This window comes from Pseudochaenichthys georgianus, unplaced genomic scaffold (assembly GCF_902827115.2).
Source record: "Pseudochaenichthys georgianus unplaced genomic scaffold, fPseGeo1.2 scaffold_180_arrow_ctg1, whole genome shotgun sequence".
Taxonomy (NCBI): Eukaryota; Metazoa; Chordata; class Actinopteri; order Perciformes; family Channichthyidae; genus Pseudochaenichthys; species Pseudochaenichthys georgianus.
In genome coordinates this window covers 116,404-143,602 of record NW_027262575.1, presented here as the reverse complement: position 1 = coordinate 143,602, position 27,199 = coordinate 116,404, and the positions used below count along the sequence as shown (strand labels likewise).

General features: G+C 43.7%; 1 protein-coding gene across 1 annotated transcript; it reads left to right on the top strand.

Annotated features, from left to right (window-relative positions):
- The first annotated feature begins 4,796 nt into the window (after positions 1 to 4,796).
- Positions 4,797 to 26,764, top strand: LOC139433298 (zinc finger protein Xfin-like). The gene is made up of 5 exons (XM_071202233.1): positions 4,797 to 5,258; positions 10,716 to 11,186; positions 13,619 to 17,119; positions 17,929 to 18,596; positions 26,597 to 26,764. The coding sequence occupies exons 2-5, from the start codon at positions 11,000 to 11,002 to the stop codon at positions 26,762 to 26,764; spliced, it is 4,524 nt and encodes a 1,507-aa protein (XP_071058334.1). The 5' UTR covers positions 4,797 to 5,258; positions 10,716 to 10,999.
- The last annotated feature ends 435 nt before the right edge of the window (positions 26,765 to 27,199 follow it).

Below are 27,199 nucleotides of genomic sequence, written 5' to 3'. Positions count from 1 at the left end.
AAGCAGACAAAGGATCAAAGTCCGGTCAGTTATGGTAGAGATACTGTAAATATTTATAAGTCTAGGCCTATATATATTAAATACAATAGAGCTAGAGCTCACTATAATGAAATCTATAACATTATGAAATGACAAGGTGTGCAATATATTTTTCTTTTTGTTACTTTCTTTTATTTAATTCAAGTTCCAAGCACAAGAAGTTTGAATGTATTGAGTGGACAAAGAAGAAGCTTTATCAAAAATATGAAAAGGATTAGGCCTCAAGGAATAGCTTACGGCTCAGCCATTTTCAGTCCAACACTATTAACATGTAAGCCAAACATTGCTTAAGATTGCTACTAAATGCAACGTAGGCCAAACATAGGAGCCCTGCTATTTGCCAAACAACGCCTAGGCTCCCAAACAAAGTCTGGTCAAATCTAAATACATAAAAAGGCCTCGTAGGAAATACTTCACAACACAAATGAAGCTCCACTATATTTAACACACACATTGGAATATTGAAAATAAAAAAATAAACAGGAAACCTGTTACTGCCAAAACAGAGGTAGAATACAGCCAATTAAGGCTCGTAAAATACATTTAAGTATGAAAGCCCTTAAAGCCTTGACCTACAGCCTACTTATTGTTCTATGGTGGGGGGCTGGCCTATTCCACTACCGCCTTGACTGAAATGACGGTTGAAGCGCATCAGGAGAAGGCGTTGAAAGCGTCCATCACCGAGACGGTTGCGTTTTGGGGTAAGCACAAGATTTCCAAGACTGAAAAGTCTTTCTACTGGTGCACTGGATGGCGTTGGGGCATTACAGCGGAGTGCAATTTTTTTAATTCTTGGAAACTGGTGCAGACTTTCCATCGTAGGGGCAGAATTGAAATAAGACATTACCTCTGTTTCCACAGACATGGGCGCATCAGCTGTGGTAACGGGCTGTAAGTCAAAGGCAAAACAATCCTCCTCGCTGGAGGCAACAGCAGCAGGTTGAGGGACATCGGGCATGAGGGCTGCAGGCTCTTGTGTTGTTAGGGAACGACACTCTGACATGAGGAGTATCTTGATATGGTCTCTTCTGGCTTCTTCTTTTACCCAACGCAGCTTAAACTTGGGCAGTGAGACAGCAGCAAGCAGCGCTTCCTTGGAGTCAATTATTGCGGCAAATCGGGTTTTGATTGCTCCCACAATAACTTCAGGCAGCCCAGTGGTCATTGCTGATAGGCCAGTTTTCATTGCTAATATTTTTCCCATGAGAACTTCTAGTGTTGGTTGAAGCGTTCCATAAAAACAAGTGTCCTCACCCTGTAAGATGTCCAGTGCAACTGTGAAAGGCTTCATAATGGAACAGTATTCCTTGAGAAACTGGTATTCCCTGTCGTTCATACATTTCATTTGAAATTGTGTGCAGATATTATTGATGTCAGTGAGGGGCATTTCTGTGATCCGAGAATAGGCGTCAAAGTATGAGTTCCACCTTGTTACTGTGGGGACAATCAACTTTCTACCACTGACCTCTTCCAGGAACTCTGATGCGACTGTGGAGCGGCTGGCCTTCGTCCACAACGCTGAACATTTGGCTGTAGCACTACGATACACAGCCCTAGATTCTACGTTAGATGACAGCCATTTATCAACCTCATTGTTCGCAATTAGATTAAGTGTATGGGCTGCGCATCTATGATGGGGAGGCAGTATACATAGCCCGTCCCGGGCATTATCATCTTTGGCGGCGGCAAGCACACTGTGAAGGTCTGTAAAGTCTGCCTCTCCATCGCCATCCACCTCATCCTCCTCCTCCTCCTCATCGGACTCCACTTGCCGCTGCTGATGCTCCTTGAACGCCTTCACAAAGTTACTCCCGTTGTCCGTCACACATGCAGTCACTTTATCGTTGGTAAGTCCATATTGAGAGAAAATGTCTTCCAGCTCTGTTGCTATTGCGTCGTACGTGTGTCGACCCCTAAATCTTCTACAAGCGATCGCAGCCTTCTTTCGTTTCAAGGTATCTGCATCGATCCAATGCACAGTCACCCCCAAGAAACTTTTGTTGTTAGCACTCCATATGTCTGCTGTTGTTGACACATAATCCTGGGCATCGATAGTTTTCCTCAGCTCCTTTTCCATGATAACATATTCTTTATCCAACTCTTTGGCAAATGTCTTTCTATCTGGCAACACTTGCTGAAAATTAAGAAGATAGAGATATTAAAGTCATGCTAGATAATAAACTAATGCTCCATTTATAACTGGGCTAAATAATATTTGGATACCGGTAACATTACTGTAATGATAGGTGCTTATGTATAGGCAATACATCTTTTTACCACCAGGCAGCAGTATAACATTTAAGCTAATGTATTTATGTCTTTATTAGGATCCCCATTAGCACTAGCATGAGCATTGGCTATTCTTCCTGGGGTCCTCACACTCAAGCTAACCATGTACAAAGCGAGTGGAATAAAATGCGAGTCAAGACACACGCATGCGCGCGCACACACACACACACACACACACAAAAGAACAACATTACAATTACGTCGCTGGTCGCTAACATGGTAGTACAGCCTCGGCATGGCCCAGTAACCTACTGTATTAAAAAGTCTCTATTGCAACGTTAGCTTACCTTGTCATTGGTGGTGTTGACAGGGATTTTGCTGACAAGTTTTCTAAATGCCGGCGACTCCACAGATGACAGAGATTGCATGTCTTCCACAACATACTCTGCCACCAGTCTCTTAACTTCTCGGGGTTCCAGAATCATAGAAGGCCGAGAGAATGTTAACTTGTGTTGCTTCAGCGTGCCCACACTCACGTCTTCTGTATGTTTTCTTTTCTCCGAGCCGGCAGATCTCTCGACTAACTTAGTGTTAGCGTGGCACCGGTCCAGGTGTTTCTTTAAGTTGCTAGTGCTATTTCTTGATGTAGACAATTCCTTTGCTGCCGACGAACATAGATTGCACTTGACTATTATGTTTTTCTCTTTTTCTCTAATGAACTGATAATAATGTGAGAACACCCATCGCTCAAAAGTTCCTCCCGCCATCTTAACCCAATAGTAAACAATGCATCAGGTTTATTAATCTACCCGCACATTTTTTCTCTGATGTCGGAATGTCTCGCGATATTTGTGAATTTCGGGTTAAAATGTGTTGTAACTGCGTTACTGAGAATTGTAACGGGTAATATATTACCCAAATTTCATTAGTAATGCGTTACATTACTTCGTTACAGCAAAAAGTAATATATTACTGTAACTCCGTTACTTTTGTAACGCGTTACACCCAACACTGGCCCTAACTATAAGCTTTATCAAAAAGGAAGGTCTTAAGCGCACTCTTGAAAACGGATAGGGTGTCTGCCGCCCGAACACAAACTGGAAGCTGATTCCACAAAGTGGAGCTTGATAAGAAAAGGCTCTGGCTCCCATTGTACTTTAGAGACTGTTATCTGTGTTGGTTATTCTTGCGTCCAGGAGAGAAGCTTTAAAAAAGGAGACTAATTGAGTCTCTGTGAAAGTTCAAATTGGTACTTTAATTAAAAATATGGCGATACAGACATTGTACATTCAATATATAACTAAACACGCCTTTTTTCCTCCTTAACTCTTTCATGACTTTTCATTTAACACATTCTAAACGCTGTAATCAATACTCCAAAAAATACAGGAAATACTTCACGGCAATTGGCTCCCGTTCGTTCCGGATGTTGTCACATGCTACCCACATTTGTAAACAATAACGTACTCAAATAAACTGTACCTTCATTTAATATTCAACAATAATAATATCTCGACGTCTATAGTTGTAGTGTTTAAATCAGTAGGTTTCGGTGTGCAACATCATATCATCTCGCTGCTAAATTCACCTCTATATATAGTAAATGGTATATTAGCCTCATGCTAAATGCTAACCGGAGATGAAAGATTTTCAGAATAAAAGCTTAACAACTTCAGGTTGTGCACAATAACTTCTGGTTTTTCAGTATAACACTGCATTTAAACTGACGGTATGTTTAAGGTACTTTATGCCATTAAAAACATTGATTTTAATTTCTAACAAGACTCTAGGAACAACCAACAACCCAAGAATGCATTCTTGGAACGCAATGCAGGACAGTAGGGTAATGAGTTATTCAAGGTAAGATGGCGCCTGCCCATTAAGGGCTTTGTAGGCGAGAAGAAGAATGCGTATTCTAGAACCCTGAAGGCAGGTGAGACTGAAAGGCAGGTGAGACTGAAAAGAGTCAAGGGAAGCTTATAAAAGTTAACAGCATTTAATTAAGCAAAAGATGCAGTGGTGTACAAATGAAATGTGCGAGTGGCTGCTCCCCCCCCCCCCATGCTGTTGCTAAATTACATCATTCTGGTGTCTGTGGTTATTTAAACATTCCCTGATAAACGTTATTCAGCGGAAATAAATGAGTGCTAATCCCAGTGTGCTCAGTGTACAACATCACATGTCATTTCACCTTCGATTCACGGTTTGAAAACGTAGCATTTTGCCACATGCTAATGCTAACCGAAAGTGAAGAATTTTCAGAATAAAAGTATTAAGTTAATAGTTAACTTCCGGTTAATAGTTAACTTCCAGTTTTTCAGAATAAAACTGATTTTAATGAAATAGTTAAATTGAATTCAAATTACGCCATATCAACATTGATTTTCATTTCTAACACTAATATCTCTCTATCTATCTCTCTATCTTATAATAGCAGGGTGATGCAGAGTGGGGTCGCCTATCCCTTTAAGAGAGAGAGGGAGGTGTTGCGCGTGCATGTGTAGAGCGAGAGTGAGCGAGCGTAGAGTGTGTCCGGAAGAGAGCGGGAGGAGCAGCAGTGATCAGTCTGTCTCCAGTTAGCTGTATAACAAAGTCCTGAGGAAACACAGCGGCCTCCCAAGGAACCGCCTGCCTGTCTGCCTCATTTCAGAGTGGGTTATTGAAGCCGAAGCCTGGTGCTTCAGTCCGGGAAGACTGCAGAGAGTCCTCCCCTGTATTCCTCCACTACGGTCTGGGAGCAGCATCTATCTCCACTGTTGCTGTAACCATGGTAATGTCCCTCTGTGGGACCAATAAAGGACTTCTGATTCTGGGACAGACAGAAGAGAGGGGGGAGGGGCGGGTTGGAGAGCGGCTTTCTTCTTTTGAAGAGTCCTCTTCCTCGCAGCCCACCGTATCCCAGGATGCAATGCGCGCTGGTGACGAGGAAACAAACAAAATGTCGGTCCTGTCTCAGAGAGAAAGCAGCACGTGAGGAGTAACTGATAAATGTGAGTATCGGGTTTAACTTACTTTAATAAAATGCAAAGGTATGTGGGGGATGGAAGGAAGGTAGGGTTTAAAGAAGGGAGGAAAATAAATGTTATTTCTGGGATGAGAATAGGTCATACAGGTCTCAATCATACTTTAAGTATAACAGGAAAGCATCCAACCGGAAAGTGTGTACACTGCAGCCAGCCAGAAACTGCTGAGCATGTTTTACTGCTTTGCAGGAAATATAGTACTCGGAGAAATGTGCTTTTCCAGACACTGGAGAAAGCAACATTCCATGACTTGTCGCTATCAGGGCTGTTAGGGGAAACAGCAGGCAGTATGTATTGTGAGGTTATTACGTTTCTAAGAGAAATTGATACATTTAAAATAATCTAGAATTTTGGTTCTTTGTTTTGTTTATTGTTGTCTGCATAGTCTCTTGTCCACACTCCAGTCCAGTTGGTGGCCGTAATGCACCTACAAGTTGGTTTGCCAACCGCCAATACACACTAAAGAAGAAGAACTTACTTTAATAACTGATACATGTGAGGGTTTAACTTTCAATCAGGAGAGACAGTTTTGATATAACAATACATACCTATTGCCGGTGTTGTTCCGTAGAAAGCTGCAGCTGATTCAGAACGCCGCTGCTCGAGTCCTCACTGACACTAAGAAAGAGGATCACATCACTCCTGTTCTGAAGTCTTCACACTGGCTTCCTGTGTGTCAAAGAATAGATTTCTAAACACTGCTGCTGGTTTATAAAGCACTGAATGGTTTAGGCCCAAAATACATCTCTGACCTCCTGCTAAACTATGAACCATCCAGATCTCTCAGGTCTTCAGGGACTGGTCAGCTTCCTGTCCCCAGAGACATCTCTCAGGTCTTCAGGGACTGGTCAGCTTCCTGTCCCCAGAGTCAGAACTAAACATGGAGAAGCAGCGTTCAGTTATTATGCTCCAAATATCTGGAACAAACTCCCAGAAACCTGCAGGTCCGCTGCAACTCCGACTACTTTTAAATCCAGCAGGAAGACTTTTCTTTTTGTCGCTGCTTTTAATTGAACCATTCACATCTTAAACTGCACTGTAACTTTTATCCATGTACTTTTTCTTTTAATGTTTATTTTATTAGCTTTTCTTTTTAATGACTGGTTTTAAATGCCATTTCTTAATGTCTTTCATTTTTTCTAAAGCACTTTGAATTGCCTTGTGTTGAAAAGTGCTATATAAATAAACTTGCCTTGCCTAGGTTGAAGGCTTGCCGTAGATTAGGCGCATTCACACCGCAGTACTTTTCCCACAAAGGTTCATGACTAAGTACAGATCGCGTTCACACTAGAAAAAGTCCCTGGGGGAGGATTAGCCTAATGAAGCCGCTGACGTCACTTCTTCTTCTTCTGCTTTGGGTTTACTGGCAGGCTGCAAACCACTTCACGGCGTAAACTGCCGCCCAAAGTCCCCGGCCGGAAGTCCCCGGAGTTGGGGAAGGCTTCAGTAGAAGCTGCTGGGAGTCCCAGCAGCTTCTACTGAAGCCTTCAGAGTAAATCGCCAGAACGCCAACACCTCCTCATCTCCATGCTCCCATGTTTTATTTTGTGTTGCCATAAGTTAGTCTCTCTGCGTTTCTGCGCTGGGCTAATGCTAATGCGAGGATAATAAAATGGCGGCTTCAAAACAATTTTTGAGAGTTTTACGGGGCGCGTGGTTTGCAATCCGCCCAGCCAATCAGACATAGGAACCTTTTTCTCCCACGAAAGTCCCTGCTCTCTAGCAGGGACGGAAAAGGGGGTGAAAAGGTTCTCATGAACTAATTTGAGTTCCGGCTCTTTTTGGTGTGAACGCAACATTTCGGAACTAAAGTGGGAAAAGTACTGCGGTGTGAACGCGCCTATTGAAGCCCTGTTCGCGGGGACTTGCAAAGGTGTAATGAGCGTTCGTCTAGTTCACGGGCTACGAGTATTTGTAGGACTATTTATATTTTGTTGCACGGTTGAAAATGTTTCGTATGTTGTATTTTGAGGTGATACTGTGACACATAAATAAAAAACAAAACGGTTTTAATTAGATCAACTAAAATATGCGTCGCATCCTGCTCCGGTCCCGCGCTAGCGCCTTTTCTTGGAGGCGAATAACCTGACCCCCGGCTCGATGAGCGAACTATGGATACATCAAAGAAAAGTACCGGAGGAACACAGGATTTAATTCTGCGTGGACAGAGTTATCTGCTTTCACAGCAAACGATGCTGGTTTACCGGTATGTCTGATATGTGGAGAGACGTTGTCAACGGTGGTGCAGCCTTTACGAGGGAGAGGAAGACAGCTGACGATCGTCAGTCATAATTCAATGGGGTATGTCATTTATTTCAGAAACACTTTGTTATATTCCATGGAATGCTCTTAACGTCCCGATAGCAATGAATACATTAAATGCTTTGACAATAAATACATACAAAAATGTCATCAGTGGAAGCCGTAGTACTGTAAAAAGCACGACCTATCATCTGAGCCGGCCCGGCTAAAGTAACTGGATGGCCTACCTGCCTGTCAGCCTTCCATCCGTGCACAGACTGATCTCGTGCCCTCATTGGTCATGTGCACGTTCGTGTGTGTTGGAGGAGGGACTCTGTGAGGAAGTCTGAAGGAAGAGGCAGATTGTTTCCAGTTGTGTATTTTCAAATTCCAGCGCACTCGAGCTGGTTTCTCCGTTCTTACCTCCCTACCTTTAACTCTTTTTAGGGTGCAGCTATATGTTTTATTTATTTCAAAGTGGGCCCATTTTAATAATATTTAAATGCAGAGGACTCTCCAAGTGCTGTGTTTAATTTATTTTAAAGTAGGCCTGTGTATTATTTGTAATATTCCTTATAAGAGTTCTTGGTTTCTTATTAGAGGTTAAGAGTTTTATATCATGTAATAAATAGCCTAATAAATGCAAATAAACTGTATTTTTTGTCTGATATAACGATAAAAAACTATGAAATATGTTTTGCGGCTCCAGACCAAAACATTTTTTGGAAAAAGGAGCAAAATGGCTCTTTTGGTCAAAAGGGTTGCAGACCTCTGGTCTAGTTTAATAATCTTTTTTCTCTCTTTTGAATGATATATTTCCCATCAGATTAAACGGCTGAATAAAAGCTCGTTTTAAGGACACAATCTTCGTATTGGAACAAACTTCCGTTTTTGAGTGCAGTCCCACTCTGCTATGTTCCTCCTTCCCACAGAACAGACAATGACAGGATAAGATGTCATTTGTCAGTATAGTCCTATTTCTTAAAACCTTCTCTGTTGTTTAAGTGTCTGATACTTGATAACCATGAATAGTAAGCAATGATAAGTAATGATACAACATATATGATAATGTCAGACACTGTTATTTTCAATCAAGCCTAAAAGATCATTTGTTCAAACTGGCTTCACTCGCTTGAATTGCTCCTTTGAATGTAATGTTCCTCTGTGGTTTCCTACTCAACACATGTTTGTATTGTAATGCCACTCATGTTTTATTTTTTATTTTAAAGTGACATTGGATGTTTTGAAAGGTGCCCTAAAATAGTGTATTATTGATCTTATATCTGTGCCTATATCACACTATCAATGTGCCTTATTTTAGACTAGGTTTTTCCTGGTGTCAATAGGGAAGATGTGCACTGTTCTCTCCATAACATGTTCAGCAGAGCAGGTATTTCTCCTGCCAGATATGGCACCCCCCCTACAACTTTGTCCAGGAGAGTCACACCGTCACCAAAATCACACTGATGTTGCCTGATCGCCTTTAGTGTGTGCTCACAAAAGCATTTTACTCTGGGCACAGCAGGTACAAAACTGCGTTCACACCAAAAAGAGTACTTAGTGCTGGGAACTTTTACCCCCATCTTTAGTGCCTGCTAGAGAGGTGGTACTCTCCTGGGGGGAAAAAGTGCCCCAGTTCTGGGACTCCGGGCGGCAGTATACGCCGTGAAGTTGTTTGCAGCCTGCCAGTAAACCCAAAGCAGATGAAGACGAAGTGACGTCAGCGGCTCATATGCGTAATCTTCCCTCAGGGAAAAGTACTCCGGTGTGAACGCGATTGGTACTTAGTGCCCTGGGGTAATAAGTGCCGGGGCACTAAGTACTGCAGAGTACGCGGTGTGAACGCGGCTAATGAGTGGCCGCGGCACAGCCGTAACGCGGCGGAATCTAGGGTTAAGAGTGAGTTGTCTAAAATAGGTAGGTGCACTTTAAAAGCTGCTAAAAACAGATATTTAATGTATTCCATTTATACCGTTTTTATTTTCTTAAAATACATGACACATTTCAATGAACCGTTTATTCTTGTAATTTTAATATGATTTCCTGTCATTGTGAAATACAATAAAAAAAAAAGACAAATGTAATTCTTTTTGGGGGAAAACGGTAAAAAACATTTCTTTTGCAGTCGAATGTATTTTGGCTACAAAGGGTCTGTTTGGTATTTTGAGCAAAACACTTCAGAGACATGATTTGTATAGATCTATCCAAAACATGTCTCTGAATTGTTTTTAAAAATGTCTATCTATTTAGACATTTTCATGATCATCCTTTTGCAATCATCATTTGTTAATAAGATAATAATAATAATATATTTAATTTATATAGCGCTTCTCATCTGCCAAGACAAATCTCGAAGTGCTTCACAACAAGGGATACTGATACGCTTTGAGAGATTAAACAAATAATTGTAATAATATTAATAAGAAATCAAAATATAAAATGGAGTACAAAAATAAAAGTCGGAGATAGCGATAAAAATGGCAGTACTCCAGGTGTACCGTGCTCACAGTTTATTGGAAGGCCTGCCGAAAGAAGAGGGTCTTAAGGCCGGTTTTGAAGACCTCGGTGGAAGGGGCAGATCTCAGCTGATCTGGGAGGGAGGTCCAGAGGCGCGGGGCGAATGAGCGGAAGGCTCGGTCTCCCATTGTTCGGAGACGTGTGCGGGGGATGTAGAGAAGAGGAGCGTGGCTGGAGCGGAGAGAGCGGGTAGATGTCTGGGTACGGATGAGGTCACAGAGGTATTTTGGGCTTTGTCCATTCAGGGCTCTGTACGTGAGGAGCAGAACCTTGAACTGGATCCTGTAGTGGACTGGGAGCCAGTCTAGTTGTGCAAGTATGGGGGTTATGTGTGCTGACCTTTTTGTACCGGTGAGAACTCTGTGCTGTTCTGGACAAGTTGCAGGCGGTTGATGGATTTGGCTGGGAGACCGGAGAGGAGTGCATTGCAATAGTCTAGTCTCGAGAAGACGAGTGCATGAACCAGTTTTTTGATGTCATCAGTTGAGAGTGAGGGCTTCAGTCGGGAACTGTCTTCCAGGTGAAAGAAGGAGGTCTTGGTGATGTGTTTGATGTGGGCTTGGAAAGACAGAGTGGGGTCAAACCTCACACCGAGGTTGGTGACAACGGAGGAGAGAGGAATGAGCTTAATACATGTTGTTCTTTTTCTCTTGTTTCTCTGATTAGGACATTTCTGGAGAACTGGATCTGCTGAGGAAGGAGCTGCCATCCACACAGGACCCCCCGTGGTGCTGGAGGAATCTAAACAGCATCAGGGACATCATCCTCCCAAACCTCTGCTTCCTGCCGTCCAGCTGAACAGCAGCTCAGGAAGCTTCAGAGAAACAGTGTGTTGAACAGAGACTGAAGCTTCAGAGAAACTAGCAACTCTAGAAGCTAGCTTAGCATGCTAGCTGGTAACACGCTTGCAACACAGAGTGAAAGAAACAGGAAGTGCTGATTTAGTAAACATGAGTGTTGTGCTGCTCTCGTTGGTGAAGCAGCGACTCACTGAGGCTGCTGAAGACATCTTTGTTCTGTTTGAAAGAACGATAGCAGAGTACGAGGAGGAACTGTCTCGTTCAAAACAGGAGAACGAGAGACACCGGAAACTACTGGACGCTGTTTTACAGCCTCAGCTTCAGATCCACAGAGCAGGTCTGTTCCCTCTTTACTAACTCTCTCTTTGAACTCTCTCTTTTTTACCAAATGTTATTAAAAACATTTCTGATGGTTCAACTTTGATAACTTCTGGTTCATATTTCCTCATATGATATTTCCACATCTTTTGTCCGTTATTCTTACTACAAATGTACACAGTCACATCTGACTGAAGATTGGCACCATTTATTTGTGGCGTGGCAAACTCTGCGGTGCAAGTGAAGCTCATAAAGTGAGGCGAATAGAAATCATCAGCTGATGGAGGGGAGATGATTGGTAAACTCCAACAACGAAGCACCCAACCAGGGACTTGTGAGTATCCCCACACCCGCCCGGCGCCTCACACCTTGAGCAACTCCGGAGAAGAATAGAGACCAACCCCTATCCAGAAGTAAGGTTCCAGAGCCGACGCTGTGCGTAGAGGTGAGCCCAACCAGATCCAACTGGTAACGCTCCACCTCCCGCACAAGCTCCGGCTCCTTCCCCCCCAGAGAGGTGGCGCTCCACGTCCCCAAAGCCAGCTTCTGTCGCCCGGGTCTGGTCCGTCGAGACCCTCTGCTTTCACTGCCACCCTTCTGGCAGCGCACCCGACCCCATCGCTGTTTCCCGTAGGTGGTGGGACGGAGAAGCGGAGGTGTTGCCCATGTTGCCTTTTCGGGCTGTGCCCGGCCGGGCTCCGTGGCAAGCCCGGCCTTTATTTATCTATACATCATATTCTATTTACTTATATAGACTCTTCTTGACAATGGTGTCCTGTTTGCAGTACAGGTTCCAGTATGTTCCAAACTGTTCTGTTGGGTACTCTCACATACAAAGCCGTAGCAGCACATCACTCCGACCCTCATCCACTTCCACTGGCTGCCGGTCAAGTCCCGCATAACATACAAAGTCCTCCTCACCTACAAGTCCCTCCATGCCCATGCCCCCCAGTACCTATCGGACATCCTCCGCCCACATGCCCCACCCCGGAACCTGCGGTCTTCAGACTCCGGCCTGCTTACCACCCCCCGCACCAAACTGCCAACCTTCGGAGACAGAGCCTTCAGTGTGGCAGCCCCCCCCCCCTCTGGAACGCTCTCCCTGCGGAGATCCGCAACATCCCCATGCTTGACGCCTTCAAAGGGCCCTCAAGACCCGTCTGTTTGCTAAGGCCCTTGGCCCTAATCTATTTGTTGTTTTGTTTGTCTGTCTGACTGCCGTTTGTTTGTTTGTTTTCCCCTGTTCTTCTTTGTAAAGCGACCTTGGGTCTCATGAAAGGCGCTATATAAATCCAAGCTATTATTGCACTATTTTCTATTTCATTTGTATTAACTTGCACATCTCAAAACATTCTCTTGCACTATTTCATCCGTTCTATTTGTTTATGTCCTATATATATTCATGTTGCCCTGTTGGAGGAGGACTTCAGTTTTTCATGACCATATCTACACTGCAGCTGCTGAGCACGTGATGATCTTGTAACCTGGAGCTCAACGCTCTCAAGACAGTGAGCTGGTTTTGGGCTTCAGGAAGAACGCAGCCCAACCCGCCCCCATCACTCTGTGACTCCCCAGCCACTGCTGTGGAGTCTTTCCTCTTCCAGTGGCTTTTATCCAGCCCCTAATAACATTACTTTAAAGGTCCCATGTCATGCTCTTCTTGTTCTCACCCGTCCCCTTGTGTGTTATGAAGGTTTTTCTGCATGTAAACGGTCTGCAGAGTCACAAACCCTCAAAGTACACCCTGTAGGGAGTAAAACTCTAACACAGAAAAGACCTGTCTGTGCTGCCCCAGAACGCCTCGTTGGAGATTTATCTTTTTCCATTTTTCTTCTTCTTGGGTAACGGACGCATTGGGTATAGTGACGTAACAGCTCCGCGGATTGATCCTCACACACACACTCATCCAGCCTTATCTTTTCTCAGCCGCAATACTCCGCAGGAGCTCCAACAAGGCCTTTAGGACAGAGTGAATACACAGACTATACAGAGATGCTGTTTGAGGAACCGATGTGAGTTTGGAACATTGAACAATGTAAATCTATCCTAGTAGACCTCAACAATGGAACTATGATCAGTAGAAATGGCCATGACATGGGACCTTTAGTCATCATGTCAACAACACCTTGTTCTTTTGACAATTGTAAATCCTGCACATGCTGCACATCTGTTCTGCACACTTCCTCTTTTAAATCAGCACAGTTCTCCACTTTAAATAAAGTGTATAGTATTTGTCACATGTAAATATTGTTAATTGGTTATAGTAGTTTTAAAATAGTTTTTTTTAAATAGCTGTCCTAACAATCCTATTTGTATTTTATTTAGTTTGTCTAAGATGCTTCTTTCCGTCTTGTTATGCACCACATATACTAAAGCCAATGTCTCGTATGTGTAAACCTACTGGGTAAATATAACCGATTCTGATGAATATGTGTTTCCCGTTTCCTGCAGACGTCCAGCAGCTGGTGGTGGTTGAAGAAGAGGTTCCCCCTGAGCAGCAGGAGTGGAGCTCCAGTCTGGACCAGGAGGACCCAGAGCCCCCCCCACACATTAAAGAGGAGGGAGAGCAGTTTAAAGGGCTGGAGGAGGTTGATATCACCAAGTCCACATTCACTCCTGTCCCTGTGAAGAGTGAAGATGATGAAGAGAAACCTCAGTCCTCTCAGCTTCATCAAAGACAAACTGAACACCTGGAAACAGAAGCTGATGGAGAGGACTGTGGAGGACCAGAACCAGCCCGGAGCTCAGATCCAGAGAGACATTTACAACCAGAGACTGAGGACAACCCTGGAGACTCTTCTGAACCTGACACTGAAGACAGTGCTGATTGGAAGAAGACCAGAGAACCAGGTTCAAACTCTCAGAGAAATAAACAAGACCCTGTCAGTGATTCAAGACGAAGTGCAGGAGAGAAACCATTCAGCTGCTCAGTCTGTAAGAAATCTTTTAATCGGAGTAGTCATTTAAAGGAGCACATAAGAATCCACACAGGAGAGAAACCATTCAGCTGCAGTGTTTGTGACAAAAGATTCACCAGGAGTGGTCATGTCAAAAGCCATAAGTGTGTTGGCTCAAGACGTAGTGCAGGAGAGAAACAATTCAGCTGCTCAGTCTGTAAGAAATCTTTTGCACAGAGTTCAGCATTAAAGGGCCACATGAGAATCCACACAGGAGAGAAACCATTCAGCTGCAGAGTTTGTGACAAACGATTCACACACAGTCATCAGGTCAAAATACATAAGTGTGTTGGTCATCAGTCCTCACAGCTTCATCAAACTCAAACTGAGGAGAACAGAGAGGCAGAGCCTCTGGCCAGCAACTCAGCTGAACACATGGAAACAGAAGCTGATGGAGAGGACTGTGGAGGACCAGAACCAGCCAGGAACTCAGATCCAGAGAGACATTTACAACCAGAGACTGAGGACGACCCTGGAGACTCTTCTGAACCTAACCCTGGAGACTCTTCTGAACCTGACACTGAAGACAGAGAAGACGATGATTTAAGCTTTTTGAAACATACATTTGTCCACAGTGGTGAAATATTCAACAGCAATCACCAGGGAGAGGAATTGTTTACGGAAGGTGGAAATCAAAACCAGCATATGCCGAACCAGGAGGACCCAGAGCCCCCCCCACACATGAAAGAGGAAGAGGAGGAACTCTGGATCAGTCAGGAGGGAGAGCTTCAGGAGCTGGAGGAAGCTGATATCATAAAGTCCACATTCACTCCTGTCTCTGTGAAGAGTGAAGATGATGACGAGAAACCTCAGTCCTCTCAGCTTCATCAAAGACAAACTGAACACCTGGAAACAGAAGCTGATGGAGAGGACTGTGGAGGACCAGAATCAGCCAGGAACTCAGATCCAGAGGGACATTTACAACCAGAGACTGTGGACAACCCTGGAGACTCTTCTGAACCTGACACTGGAGACAGTGCTGATTGGAAGGAGACCAGAGAACCAGGTTCAAACTCTCAGAGAAATAAACAAGACCCTGTCAGTTATTCAAGACGTAGTGCAGGAGAGAAAACATTTGGCTGCTCAGTCTGTAAGAAATCTTTTAATCGGAGAGGACTTTTAATGGCCCATATGAGAATCCACACAGGAGAGAAACCATTCAGCTGCTCAGTCTGTATGAAATCTTTTAAACAGACAGGACATTTAATGGCCCATATGAGAATCCACACAGGAGAGAAACAATTCAGCTGCTCAGTCTGTGAGAAATCTTTTGCACAGAGAGGAGATTTAAAAGGCCACATTAGAATCCACACAGGAGAGAAACCATTTAGCTGCAGTGTTTGTGGCAAAAGATTCACACACAGCCATAAGGTCAAAAGACATAGGTGTGTTGGTCGTAAGTCCTCACAGCTTCATCAAACTCAAAGTGAGGAGAACAGGGAGGCAGACCCTCCGGCCAGCAGCTCAGCTGAACACATGGAAACAGAAGCTGATGGAGAGGACTGTGGAGGACCAGAACCAGCCAGGAACTCAGATCCAGAGAGACATTTACAACCAGAGACTGAGGACAACCCTGGAGGCTCTTCTGAACCTGACACTGGAGACTCTTCAGAACCTAACACTGAAGACATTGGAGATTGGAAGGAGACCAGAGAACCAGTTTCAAACTCTCAGAGAAATAAACAAGACCCTGTCAGTGATTCAGGACGTAGTGCAGGAGAGAGACCATTCAGCTGCTCAGTCTGTAAGAAATCTTTTAAACAGAGAGGACATTTAATGTCCCACATTAGAATCCACACAGGAGAGAAACCATTCAGCTGCAGTGTTTGTGACAAAAGATTCAGACACAGCAATCGGGTCAAAATACATAAGTGTGTTGGTCGTAAGTCCTCACAGCTTCATGAAACTCAAACTAAGGAGAACAGGGAGGCAGAGCCTCCGGCCAGCAGCTCAGCTGAACACATGGAAACAGAAGCTGATGGAGGGGACTGTGGAGGACCAGAACCAGCCAGGAACTCAGATCCAGAGAGACATTTACAACCAGAGACTGAGGACAACCCTGGAGACTCTTCTGAACCTGACACTGAAGACAGAGAAGACGATGATTTAAGCTTTTTGAAACATAGATTTTTTCACAGTGGTGAAACATTCAACAGCAATCACCAGGGAGAGGAATTGTTTACGGAAGGTGGAAATCAAAACCAGCATATGCCAAACCAGGAGGACCCAGAGCCCCCCCCACACATTAAAGAGGAACAGGAGGAACTCTGGAGCAGTCAGGAGGGAGAGCTTCAGGAGCTGGAGGAGGCTGATATCACCAAGTCCACATTCACTCCTGTCCCTGTGAAGAGTGAAGATGATGAAGAGAAACCTCAGTCCTCTCAGCTTCATCAAAGACAAACTGAACACATGGAAACAGAAGCTGATGGAGAGGACTGTGGAGGACCAGAACCAGCCAGGAGCTCAGATCCAGAGAGACATTTACAACCAGAGACTGAGGACAACCCTGGAGGCTCTTCTGAACCTGACACTGGAGACTCTTCAGAACCTGACACTGAAGACAGCGGAGATTGGAAGGAGACCAGAGGACCAGGTTCAAACTCTCAGAGAAATAAACAAGACCCTCTCAGTGATTCAGGACGTAGTGCAGGAGCGAAAACATTTGGCTGTGCAGTCTGTAAGAAATATTTTAAACAGAGAGGACATTTAATGGCCCACATGAGAATCCACACAGGAGAGAAACCATTCGGCTGCTCAGTCTGTAAGAGAACCTTTGCCCAGAGTTCAGCATTGAAGGGCCACATTAGAATCCACACAGGAGAGAACCATTCAGCTGCAGTGTCTGTGAAAAAAGATTCACACAGGGTCATCAGGTCAAAAGCCATACGTGTGTTGGTCGTCTGTCAGGCTCTTCAGAACCTGACACTGGAGACAGGGCTGATTGGAAGAAGACCGGAGAACCAGGTTCAAACTCTCAGAAAAATAACAAGACTCTGTCAGTGATTCAAGATGTAGAGTAGGAGAGAACCCATTTGGCTGCTCTTTGTGTGAGAAAATAGTTAGACGGAGAGGAAATGTAAAACACCACATGAGTATCCACCCACGAGAGAAATCAATCTTCTCATCTGTGAGAAATATTTTACAGTGAGAGGAACTCAGATTCAGAGAGACATTTACAACCAGAGACTGAGGACAACCTTGGAGACTCTTCTGAACCTGACACTGAAGACAGTGATTATTGTTAGGTTTAAACTCTTTGGGCAATGAGCAGAGTTGGGTGTTCGTGTTTACTCCATGCGTGATAGACAACCCTATTTGGTAACTTTGATTTTGTTTATTTAAGTTATACCTGTTCACTTTTATCTGTTTACTTTCAACAGTATATCTTTTTTTTGTTGCTGTTATAAATAATGTTTTGGAGCTTAAATCAACCGACTAAGCCTATGTTTCAAAGGACAAATGGAACCCTGTCACATATGGTGTCAGAAGTGGGATGGCTAGTCGGAAAAAGCTAACCCGCGTTACGAAGCACCGCACAGGACTACGTTCCCAGCGTCAGCAGCAGGAGGAGAACGCAACTGGCAAATCAGAGCGGGCATGGGAGACGGAGGACGATGATTAAGACAGGTCCTGGATTCCCCCAGCAGCTCCTACGGCCTCAGGGTCAACCAGTGAACCAGGGGGAGAACTACTGTCACTGATGAAATACTTTCTATCAGGGCAGCAAAGGCGAGAGGAGTTCCTGTTGGCAGAGCTTCGAGACCTACGGATTCTGTTCCAGTTGGTAATCCTTTCCTCAATCAGACTCCGATAGCCAGCCTGATCAGCCAACGCCTGAGTCGAGGCACTATGCGGAGCCACAAATGCCACAGTACCAGTGCGGTGAGGACATTGAGAACTATTTATTGCAGTTTGAGCGCATTGCCAAAACGTGGAGGTGGCCAGAAAGGGAATGGGCATGCCGGCTCGTTCCACTGCTGTCAGGGAAGGCATTGGAGGCCTATACTGCAATGGATGAGGAGAGAGCCCACTGCTATAGAGACCTGAGAGAAGCATTGCTGACAAAGTTCGACATCTCCCCAGAGACGTATCGACAGCAGTACCGGTCCATGGTGGTACCGTCTGAAGAGAGCCCCATCGAGACCTACCATCGCCTTAAAGGTCTCTACCGGTGGTGGATTCGGTCAGAGCAGCACACCAAGGAGGACATTGCAGAGGCCATCATCTTGGAGCAGATGCTTCAGATACTCCCACCGGAGGTGAGGACCTGGGTGAAGGAGCATGAGCCTACAGACTGTCTTGCGGCTGCCAAGCTGGCGCTCCAGTACATCAACGCCCGCAGAGGAGGACCACCTGCACGCTCAACCACTTTCACATCCCAACCAGCACACACCAGCCCAGGCCTGCAAAGAGAGAGAATCGACCAGAGTTCTCAGGATATCCTCGCACTGCCCCAAACCAACAAGGAGCTGGTATGGATTTCATTTTCTATTCCTGCCAGCAGCCAGGCCACATAGCTTCTGTGTGTCCCCTACGCACAGCTAAGGTCTCAGGCGCTTGCTATGCACCCGGGCAGAGTTGGGGCTCATTGGGGTTCAAGAGGAACGTGTTCAACGTCATACAGCTGTCACTGTTAATGGCCAGCAGCTCTGTTGGGTACTGGTAGCTTCATGTCTCTAGTGAAGCAAAGACTTGTGCCAACTGGAGCAGACAAACAGACATGTTGTGTGTTCACGGGGATAAGCATCCCTACACTGTAAAAACGCAAACTTAAAATTGTTGGCCTGAAAATAATTTGTCTGTAAGGTGAACAAAAAATATTGAATTGAGTTGCTTACTACATTAAAGTAGTTCTCCAGACTATCTTTATTATGTTGCTTGTTTAAAGTGTGTCATTTAATAAATTCAGTTGGCAAAACTTACAAATCCAAAGTTAGAGTTCAAACTAAGTTCTTTGTGTATGCTTCAAACTGACATCTTCAGGGGGTTTTCTTCAGTATTTCGCCTTTACATGTTCGGCAGTGGCACTCTGCTGTTCTCAACGGGACTGATCATCCTCAAGGTGACCACTTTGTTTGAATGTTGTATTGAAATTATGAATATAGAAAATGACTGATTTAAAGTGTATCATTAATTGACATCACACCCCTCATCCTAGTCCCCCTCCCTCACATCCTATTCCCCTCCTCACCCCTCACATCCTAGTCCCCCTCATCCCTCGTGCCCCCTTCCTGGAGTTGAAGAGATGTGTTTTCAAAATCTAAGTAACATCAAAAAGAAGAGATTTGGGGACATCCCCTTCTGTCTCTCACTAAGGTATTAAGGGAACTTTAGATCCAAAAGAGCATGTAACAGTCTTAACATTCAAAGTAATCACACTCACACACACACCTCCCCCCACACTAGATTGTGCCGCCTGATGGGAGGTTTTGTGATTTGAAACACTTTCGACTGAAACGAGGCAGTTTTTTGATAACTTTACAGATGTTGCTTTTCTCTCTCACCAAGGTACTGTGAGATACACTTTGATGTATTCAAAACCTTAAACTAGAGAAATGAAGTACATTGTCTGAACAGATTTTCTTTGAGACTGTGACTCTTAAGGCAATTTGAGTAAAACAATCCAGTTGTGTTAACATTAATGCTTTTTTCTTTTGTTTGTGTTACTAAGATATATATATATATATATCTATATACATGTGTGTGTGTGTGTGGTGTGTGTATATATATATATATATATAGGGGCTGTCGTCGATTAAAATAGTTAATGGCACATTTTGTATCCGTTCTAAATGTACCTTAGAGGAATATGTTTCAAGTTTTAATACTCTTATCAACATATGAGTGGACAAATATGCTTTATGCTAATGTTTATTTATTATCAATCACAAATATTCTCCTGAATATTTTAAACACAACAACCTGGAACCTCTCTCATAGTGTGTGTGTGTGTGTGTGTGTGTGTGTGTGTGTGGTGTGTGTGTGTGTGTGTGTGTGTGTGTGTGGTGTGTGTGTGTGGTGTGTGTGTGTGTGTGTGTGTGTGGTGTGTGTGTGTGTGTGTGTGTGTGTGTGTGTGTGTGTGTGTGTGTGTGTGTGTGAGATCGTTGGAGCTATGTGCACTCAAGGCATATGCTCGAATGGGAGCTGCCTGGACGCTGCAATCATGTTGCACGCTATCCGTGCTGAGTGTGCTCACTTCTCCTCCAATGTCCCGCTGTCTGCTTCCTGCATCAAGTCAGAGTGCTCAGCGCAGTTGTGGCGAAATGTCGCTCCTCTGTTTTCATTTAAACAGCTCCTTATATCCGTTAGCGCAGCTAGCTAGCACCAGATGCTAACAACAACAACGCACTAAGGTCTCTCTCTTCGCTCGCTCGGGCCACACACACACACACCCTCCCGGTCCTCCCGATGGCCAGTCGTTGCACACACACTCACTTTCTATTGTATGAGAGAGGTTCCAGGTTGTTGGGTTTAATATTCATGAGAATATTTGTCATTTTTCAAATGTTAATAACATTTGCATAAAGCATATTGTCCACTCATATGTTGATAAGAGTAAAAACTTGAAAAAGATTCCTCTAAGGAACATTTAGAACGGATCAAAATGTGAGATTAATCGCCATTAACTATGGACAATCATGCGATTAAATATTTTAATCGACTGACAGCCCTAATATATATATATCATAGAACAAATAAAATAGTGCAAATAGAATGTTTTGAGATGACAGATTTGTGCGTAATTCTCTCACAAAGGAAATGTAAGATACACGTTTATGTATGCAAAAAGTTAGAACTAGAAAAATGAAATGCTTTGTCTAAATAGATGTTAATGTAGTTTTTGATGGCTTTACTGATCAAAAGACTTCGTGATTTCTTCTTAAATATTTTTGTTTTGGGTCAGATTAGACTTTAAAGGATAATGACAGTGTTAAAAGGGGGAGATAGGGGGGGTGACAGTGTTAAAAGGGGGAGATGGGGGGGGGACAGTGTTAAAAGGGGGAGATGGGGGGGGTGACAGTGTTAAAGGGGGAGATGGGGGGGGTGACAGTGTTAAAAGGGTGGAGATAGAGGGGGTGACAGTGGTGTTAAAAAGGGTATGGTAGACACAATAAGATATAGAGAATAAGTTGGAGCAGTGGTTCTCAACCTGTGGTGCGCCAGCTCCCGCTAGTGGTTACGTGGAGCAATCTGACAAATAAACAATATCCTTTTTTTCTTTAATTTTGTTTAACCTTTATTAACCAGATGAAAACATTGAGACACAATGCAGCCCTGGCGGAGGCCAACCCTCACCGACAATGGGTCCGACTTCCTGCCGAGGACCCGGACACAGCTTCTCGCTTTGGGAGTACAGAGATTGGATGGCCCTGAGTAGAGACCCCCTCACCCCATACTCCCACATGACTCCCTGGGAACTCGTCATACGCCTTCTCCAAGACGAAAAGCATGTCTCTACATTGAGCACATTAGGGACATTAAGGTACACTACTTGTTACTGCAAGAGCAGCTGGTGGTAAGGACCTCAGACAACTTCCATTTAAAAACAGGCTGTCGGGACAAGTGCCCTCAGTTTGAGGGCTTGACTGAATAACATTCATTACAAAGTCAATCATTCTATCAAAATACTGCACGAATGAAAATAAGCTTGAGATAATTGAAACTGTGGTTTAATAAGTTCTAATAGGCTATTGTTGTTTTTAGATTTAGTTGAGATCTTCATAAGTATGTTGAATACTTAAAACGAAAGTTAGTTATAATCATTATATTCTTGTATAACCCACAATGAAAATGCTTCATATTTTAGGTTTTCTATATTTAACAGCATAAACAAAACAAAGTGGTTTGTTTAGTTGAGTGTAAGGGCCTCTGATTTATGCCCTGCTCTCGGATAAGAGAGTAGGCAGGTTCTTCCCTCTCCTCTCACTGCAGGGAGGGGGCTCCGGACTTAAGCAGAAACACATTGAGGCCTCAAAAGGTGGTTATGTCATAGTCATAGAATATGTCTCGTCATGTTTTGTTTTACACAAACTTGGGAAGGTGTGTCTTATGGCCAGAGCCAATAGAATATGTTGGTTGGGGATAGAGGAGGTGTTAGTGGGTTTTCTATCTGGTTTTTTTGAGCATAAAAAGACTGGCTTTTTTGGATTTCGGGGGGGAGAGAGGGGGAAACCCCTGGTATAACTCTCTCCCGGTAAAGCTCTGTCCTTCAGAGCTGGGTAAATAGCTCTCGGTAAGGTTCTCTCAAACTTGGTAAATATCTCTTGAATTTCTTGGTTGGAATGCTGAGTGAATTTCTTTGAATGAGGGAATTTCTTTGAATGCTGAATGGAATGATTTGATGGAAGAAGCGTTTGTGAGTATCGTTTGAGTATTAGTACCCGCCTCCGTGAGGAACTTTCCTCCGAAAACTGTGGGACTGGGTTTTTGAATGTTAGTACCCGCCGACTGTGACGGAAAATAAAAAGGTATGGAATCGATGTGAATTGATTTCGTGAATGAAAAGTTGAATGTGCTTTTTATCATCACCGGTCTTTTTATGAGGAAATGCCTCTAAATTCTATCGGGAGATTTTAAATGTCACAACTGAATTGGGCAGTTGAAGTGAAACATTTTGATAATAAATGTAAGACTGTGAATTAAAGTTTCATATTTGAACATGATCACAGCATCATTTTTTGTTTAGTATGATTATAATGTTGTAAAGAGAGAAGGTAAAAACCCTGTATTAGTTTGGACCTATTTTTCTTCAAATAAACTGATCCCACCTTTTGGACTGGGACAACTTAAAGGACACCTGTGCTCTCCTCTCCTGCTTCAAAGGTAAGACTGCACTCTGCCACACATGTTTAGGTAGGAACACACCCCATTTACTGATACCAAAGTCCTTCGGGATCGCTTAAACAGATTAAAAAGAGTTGTCTGAATAGAAGCAGCAGTTAATTGAACCTGGTTCTTCGGGGAGCTAATAGAGGTGAGATCTGGCTGACGTTGGTGGATCTGAGCCAAGCAGTAAACTTACATAGACTCAGTAACTTCGGTCAGGTCAATTAGTGAGGTCAGAGTAATTTACCGGAATAAATTATCAGGACCTCACCGATACTCTAAACAATTTAGAAACGAACATTTTTTGATGTATTTCTGGCATTACTAATGACGAACATCCTACCCGCGAACGATTAGCGAACGTTTCAAGCTAAAGAAAGAAGAAAGCCGAATGATGTTGAGAGAGGTACAGAGGAGAATATTACCAGAGAAAGTGAACAAGTGAACGAGGAGGAGGCCAGTCATCAACCGAGCACAAGTGCAGGCTCCGCCAGCAACGCACAAGTGATATGCACAGCCGCTGTGATGGAGGAGAGAAGTGACTCAGGAAGAAGGCCTTCGCTCAAAGGATGGAGAGAAGGCTGTGACCGAGGACACCAGCTGAGAAAGCACACACTTGTCCTTAATTGTTATCTTTTTTACTTTGCCACCACAGAAATGGCAATAGAAACATCAGCAGACTGAAGATGAGCGATCAGCCCTCAGGCTCATCTGCTCCTGGAGGCTTCGTTATTATTGTGGAACTGAATTCCCAACGTTTTCTGCTACGATGTGGGCGGTTGCAGGAGGACTACATTCAAACTTTGGTATAGGAAATGACATGTGTACAGTTGACATTTGTTTGTGAGAACAAGTTATTTTGTTCTTTGGTAACACTTTATATTGAGGTACACAAATTAACCATCAACTAGTTTATTAACATGCATATTAGCAGTATGGTGGCTCTTTGTTAGTCATTATAAAACACTTATTAATGCCTTATTCTAGATGACCGTATTCTACAAGTAATAAGCCATTAGTTGAGAGGTTTTCCTCAATAACCCTCTAATTAGTGCTGATTTGTTGTAAGGAAGTTGTTGTACATGAGTTTTGGTCTCAATATGCGCTGCTCAATACGGGCCTACTAAGGCAGTAGTACCACACGAACAGGAATTCTCCCTTAATAACACTTAACAAATATGATCTCTTCTTATGTAACACACATGAAACTATAAGTGTTAAAGTGAAGTCTTGTTCATGACCAATAAGCTAGTAGTTTGACTCTAATTGACCTGGACATGTTCCCTATTCTAAAGTCGCCTCCTCTTCACACTTTGTAAATACATGATAGCACACAACTACTGACATTAACTCAACAGTCCATGAACAAAGTAGGCTCACGTTGAAATATCTGTTTTATTAATGAACCACTGAAGAGAGGTTCAGACACATCCCAACACATGTTGTAGTGGACATTTTCATTGATATCCTATGTATGCTTAAACCAAATGCTTCTCATAAATGTCATGTGCTGTTTTCTTTTTCTTCTTCTTCTTCAAGGCCAAAGAGCTGCTTTGGCTACTGGGAGACTCACACAGTCACACACGAACTTCCCTACTCTGAGAACCGTTATGCTATCTCCCGCTCAAGGCCAGATGTCTAATAACAATGTGACTGTGTGTGAAGACAGATTTCTCACGTTCCCACTCATTTCCTATATAACCTCTGCTTTTTCATTGTACTGCGCACACTCGGGCAGACTATCCTATACTCTGTCAGACCTGTGACTATTTTATTATTGTATCCTATGTATTTGAAGCTTCAAATAAATAACCCAAAAGACAGCTCTGCTCGATTCACCATTTATTTGTTTTGATCACTTTGACTTGTACTCTCCAGCTGTGTTGGGTCCTAGATTTCCAAAACAAGTTTCTCCAAGGCTGAGAACACATAATGCAGCCTGTACGTTTAATAACAACTGATTTCCTTTCACAGAGTTTATGTGTTTGTGATCATACTGTGGGACCTGCTTGTTCTTACACAATAGGTGTACTGGTCTCTCTATGTGTTGTACTCACCGTTCGAAATGGGGGGGAACCAGGGGGAAGAGATAAATAGGGGGAGCCCAAAACAATCGTGCATATTTGTGTCACACAGATTAGAAATGTTGAGTTTCTGTAAATAAAAGTTCTTGAAATAAATAAGTCATAGTTCATTACAGTTTCTGAATATTTGTTTTATATTTATGAATATTTCTGGGCGTTGCCGGCGCTGCATTCTTTACGCTACTTACGTTGCTGGTTACGGCAGGCGATGCTGGCGCGGTATTTGATATTTTCATGCTGATATTTTGTAATAAAAAATATGGCGAAACGAAAACAGCCAAGCCTCGCAGCTTTTGGATTCACAAGCAAAGAAGCGACGGAGTCTAAAAATGTCAACGTGAACGGAATAACTTTTAGTTGGCCGACTGTAAGCGGCGTTAGGGTCGAGTTCGACAGCTCCACACGAGGGAGAGGCCTGCCGATGCGGAGCCTGAAGAGGCTTCAACAACGGCCACAGCCGCCGGCGCCACCTAAAATGTGGATGTGAGATTTGCAAAGAGACAAAAAGTATATTGATCTTCCTGCCGCTCGCAGAAAGATCCACCTTGTGCACCTTTCACAAGAACGGATTCAGGGAAAAGTCAGCAGTGTTCAACAGAATAACCTGCGGAGAAAGATTTATCAGCTCTGAGAGCCAGGCACACGGAAAAGAGATCGAGATTTCGGAGTTGAGCAAAAAGATGTCCTACCAAACAAGGTAGGCCTATTGGCAATCAATGTTGATCTAATGCAGGAAACACATCTTTCAGGTCTGCCTGTATGATTGCCAAAAAAATAAATAAATAGGGCTCCCCCGAAAGCAAATGGGTAATTCGAACACTGCCTGCAAGTATCTAAAATGGTCACCCCTTTCCAGATCGAACTTATCTCTTAGATATTGAAAACTCTGCATTTCCCCTTTTTCCACCATATTGCTGTGACGCCCCCTCGGGCCCATCGCTTAAAACCGGCGTCTTCTTTTCCCGGCTGGAATTTATTATCATTTGTTATCCATCTCAAAATCTTTGTCTGTTTTCCTATTTTGTATCTCTTTATTACCGTGTTCCAAGTGTTTAAAGTGAATTTTGTGATTTGTAATACGTTTTCCTGTGTCCTGATATTTCTTTATCCCCTAGTAATTTTGAATCTCGTACAGATGTAGCGCTTCATTTCAGACAGTTTGAAACGCGAGGGCGATCCTGTAGTGGACTGGGAGCCAGTCTAGTTGTGCAAGTATGGGGGTTATGTGTGCTGACCTTTTTGTACCGGTGAGAACTCTGTGCTGTTCTGGACAAGTTGCAGGCGGTTGATGGATTTGGCTGGGAGACCGGAGAGGAGTGCATTGCAATAGTCTAGTCTCGAGAAGACGAGTGCATGAACCAGCTTTTTGATGTCATCAGTTGAGAGTGAGGGCTTCAGTCGGGAACTGTCTTCCAGGTGAAAGAAGGAGGTCTTGGTGATGTGTTTGATGTGGGCTTGGAAAGACAGAGTGGGGTCAAACCTCACACCGAGGTTGGTGACAACGGAGGAGAGAGGAATGAGCTTAATACATGTTGTTCTTTTTCTCTTGTTTCTCTGATTAGGACATTTCTGGAGAACTGGATCTGCTGAGGAAGGAGCTGCCATCCACACACGGACCCCCCGTGCTGGAGGAATCTAAACAGCATCAGGGACATCATCCTCCCAAACCTCTGCTTCCTGCCGTCCAGCTGAACAGCAGCTCAGGAAGCTTCAGAGAAACAGTGTGTTGAACAGAGACTGAAGCTTCAGAGAAACTAGCAACTCTAGAAGCTAGCTTAGCATGCTAGCTGGTAACACGCTTGCAACACAGAGTGAAAGAAACAGGAAGTGCTGATTTAGTAAACATGAGTGTTGTGCTGCTCTCGTTGGTGAAGCAGCGACTCACTGAGGCTGCTGAAGACATCTTTGTTCTGTTTGAAAGAACGATAGCAGAGTACGAGGAGGAACTGTCTCGTTCAAAACAGGAGAACGAGAGACACCGGAAACTACTGGACGCTGTTTTACAGCCTCAGCTTCAGATCCACAGAGCAGTCTGTTCCCTCTTTACTAACTCTCTCTTTGAACTCTCTCTTTTTTACCAAATGTTATTAAAAACATTTCTGATGGTTCAACTTTGATAACTTCTGGTTCATATTTCCTCATATGATATTTCCACATCTTTTGTC

Excerpts from the sequence above, each read along its gene's own strand:
- LOC139433298 (XM_071202233.1), top strand. The coding sequence starts at position 11,000 with ATGAGTGTTGTGCTGCTCTCGTTGGTGAAGCAGCGACTCACTGAGGCT. Across the intron at positions 17,120-17,928 it reads CAGAAAAATAACAAGACTCT|ACTCCGATAGCCAGCCTGAT; the intron begins GTCAGTGATTCA and ends TTCCTCAATCAG. Across the intron at positions 18,597-26,596 it reads CCCAAACCAACAAGGAGCTG|GACATTTCTGGAGAACTGGA; the intron begins GTATGGATTTCA and ends TTCTCTGATTAG.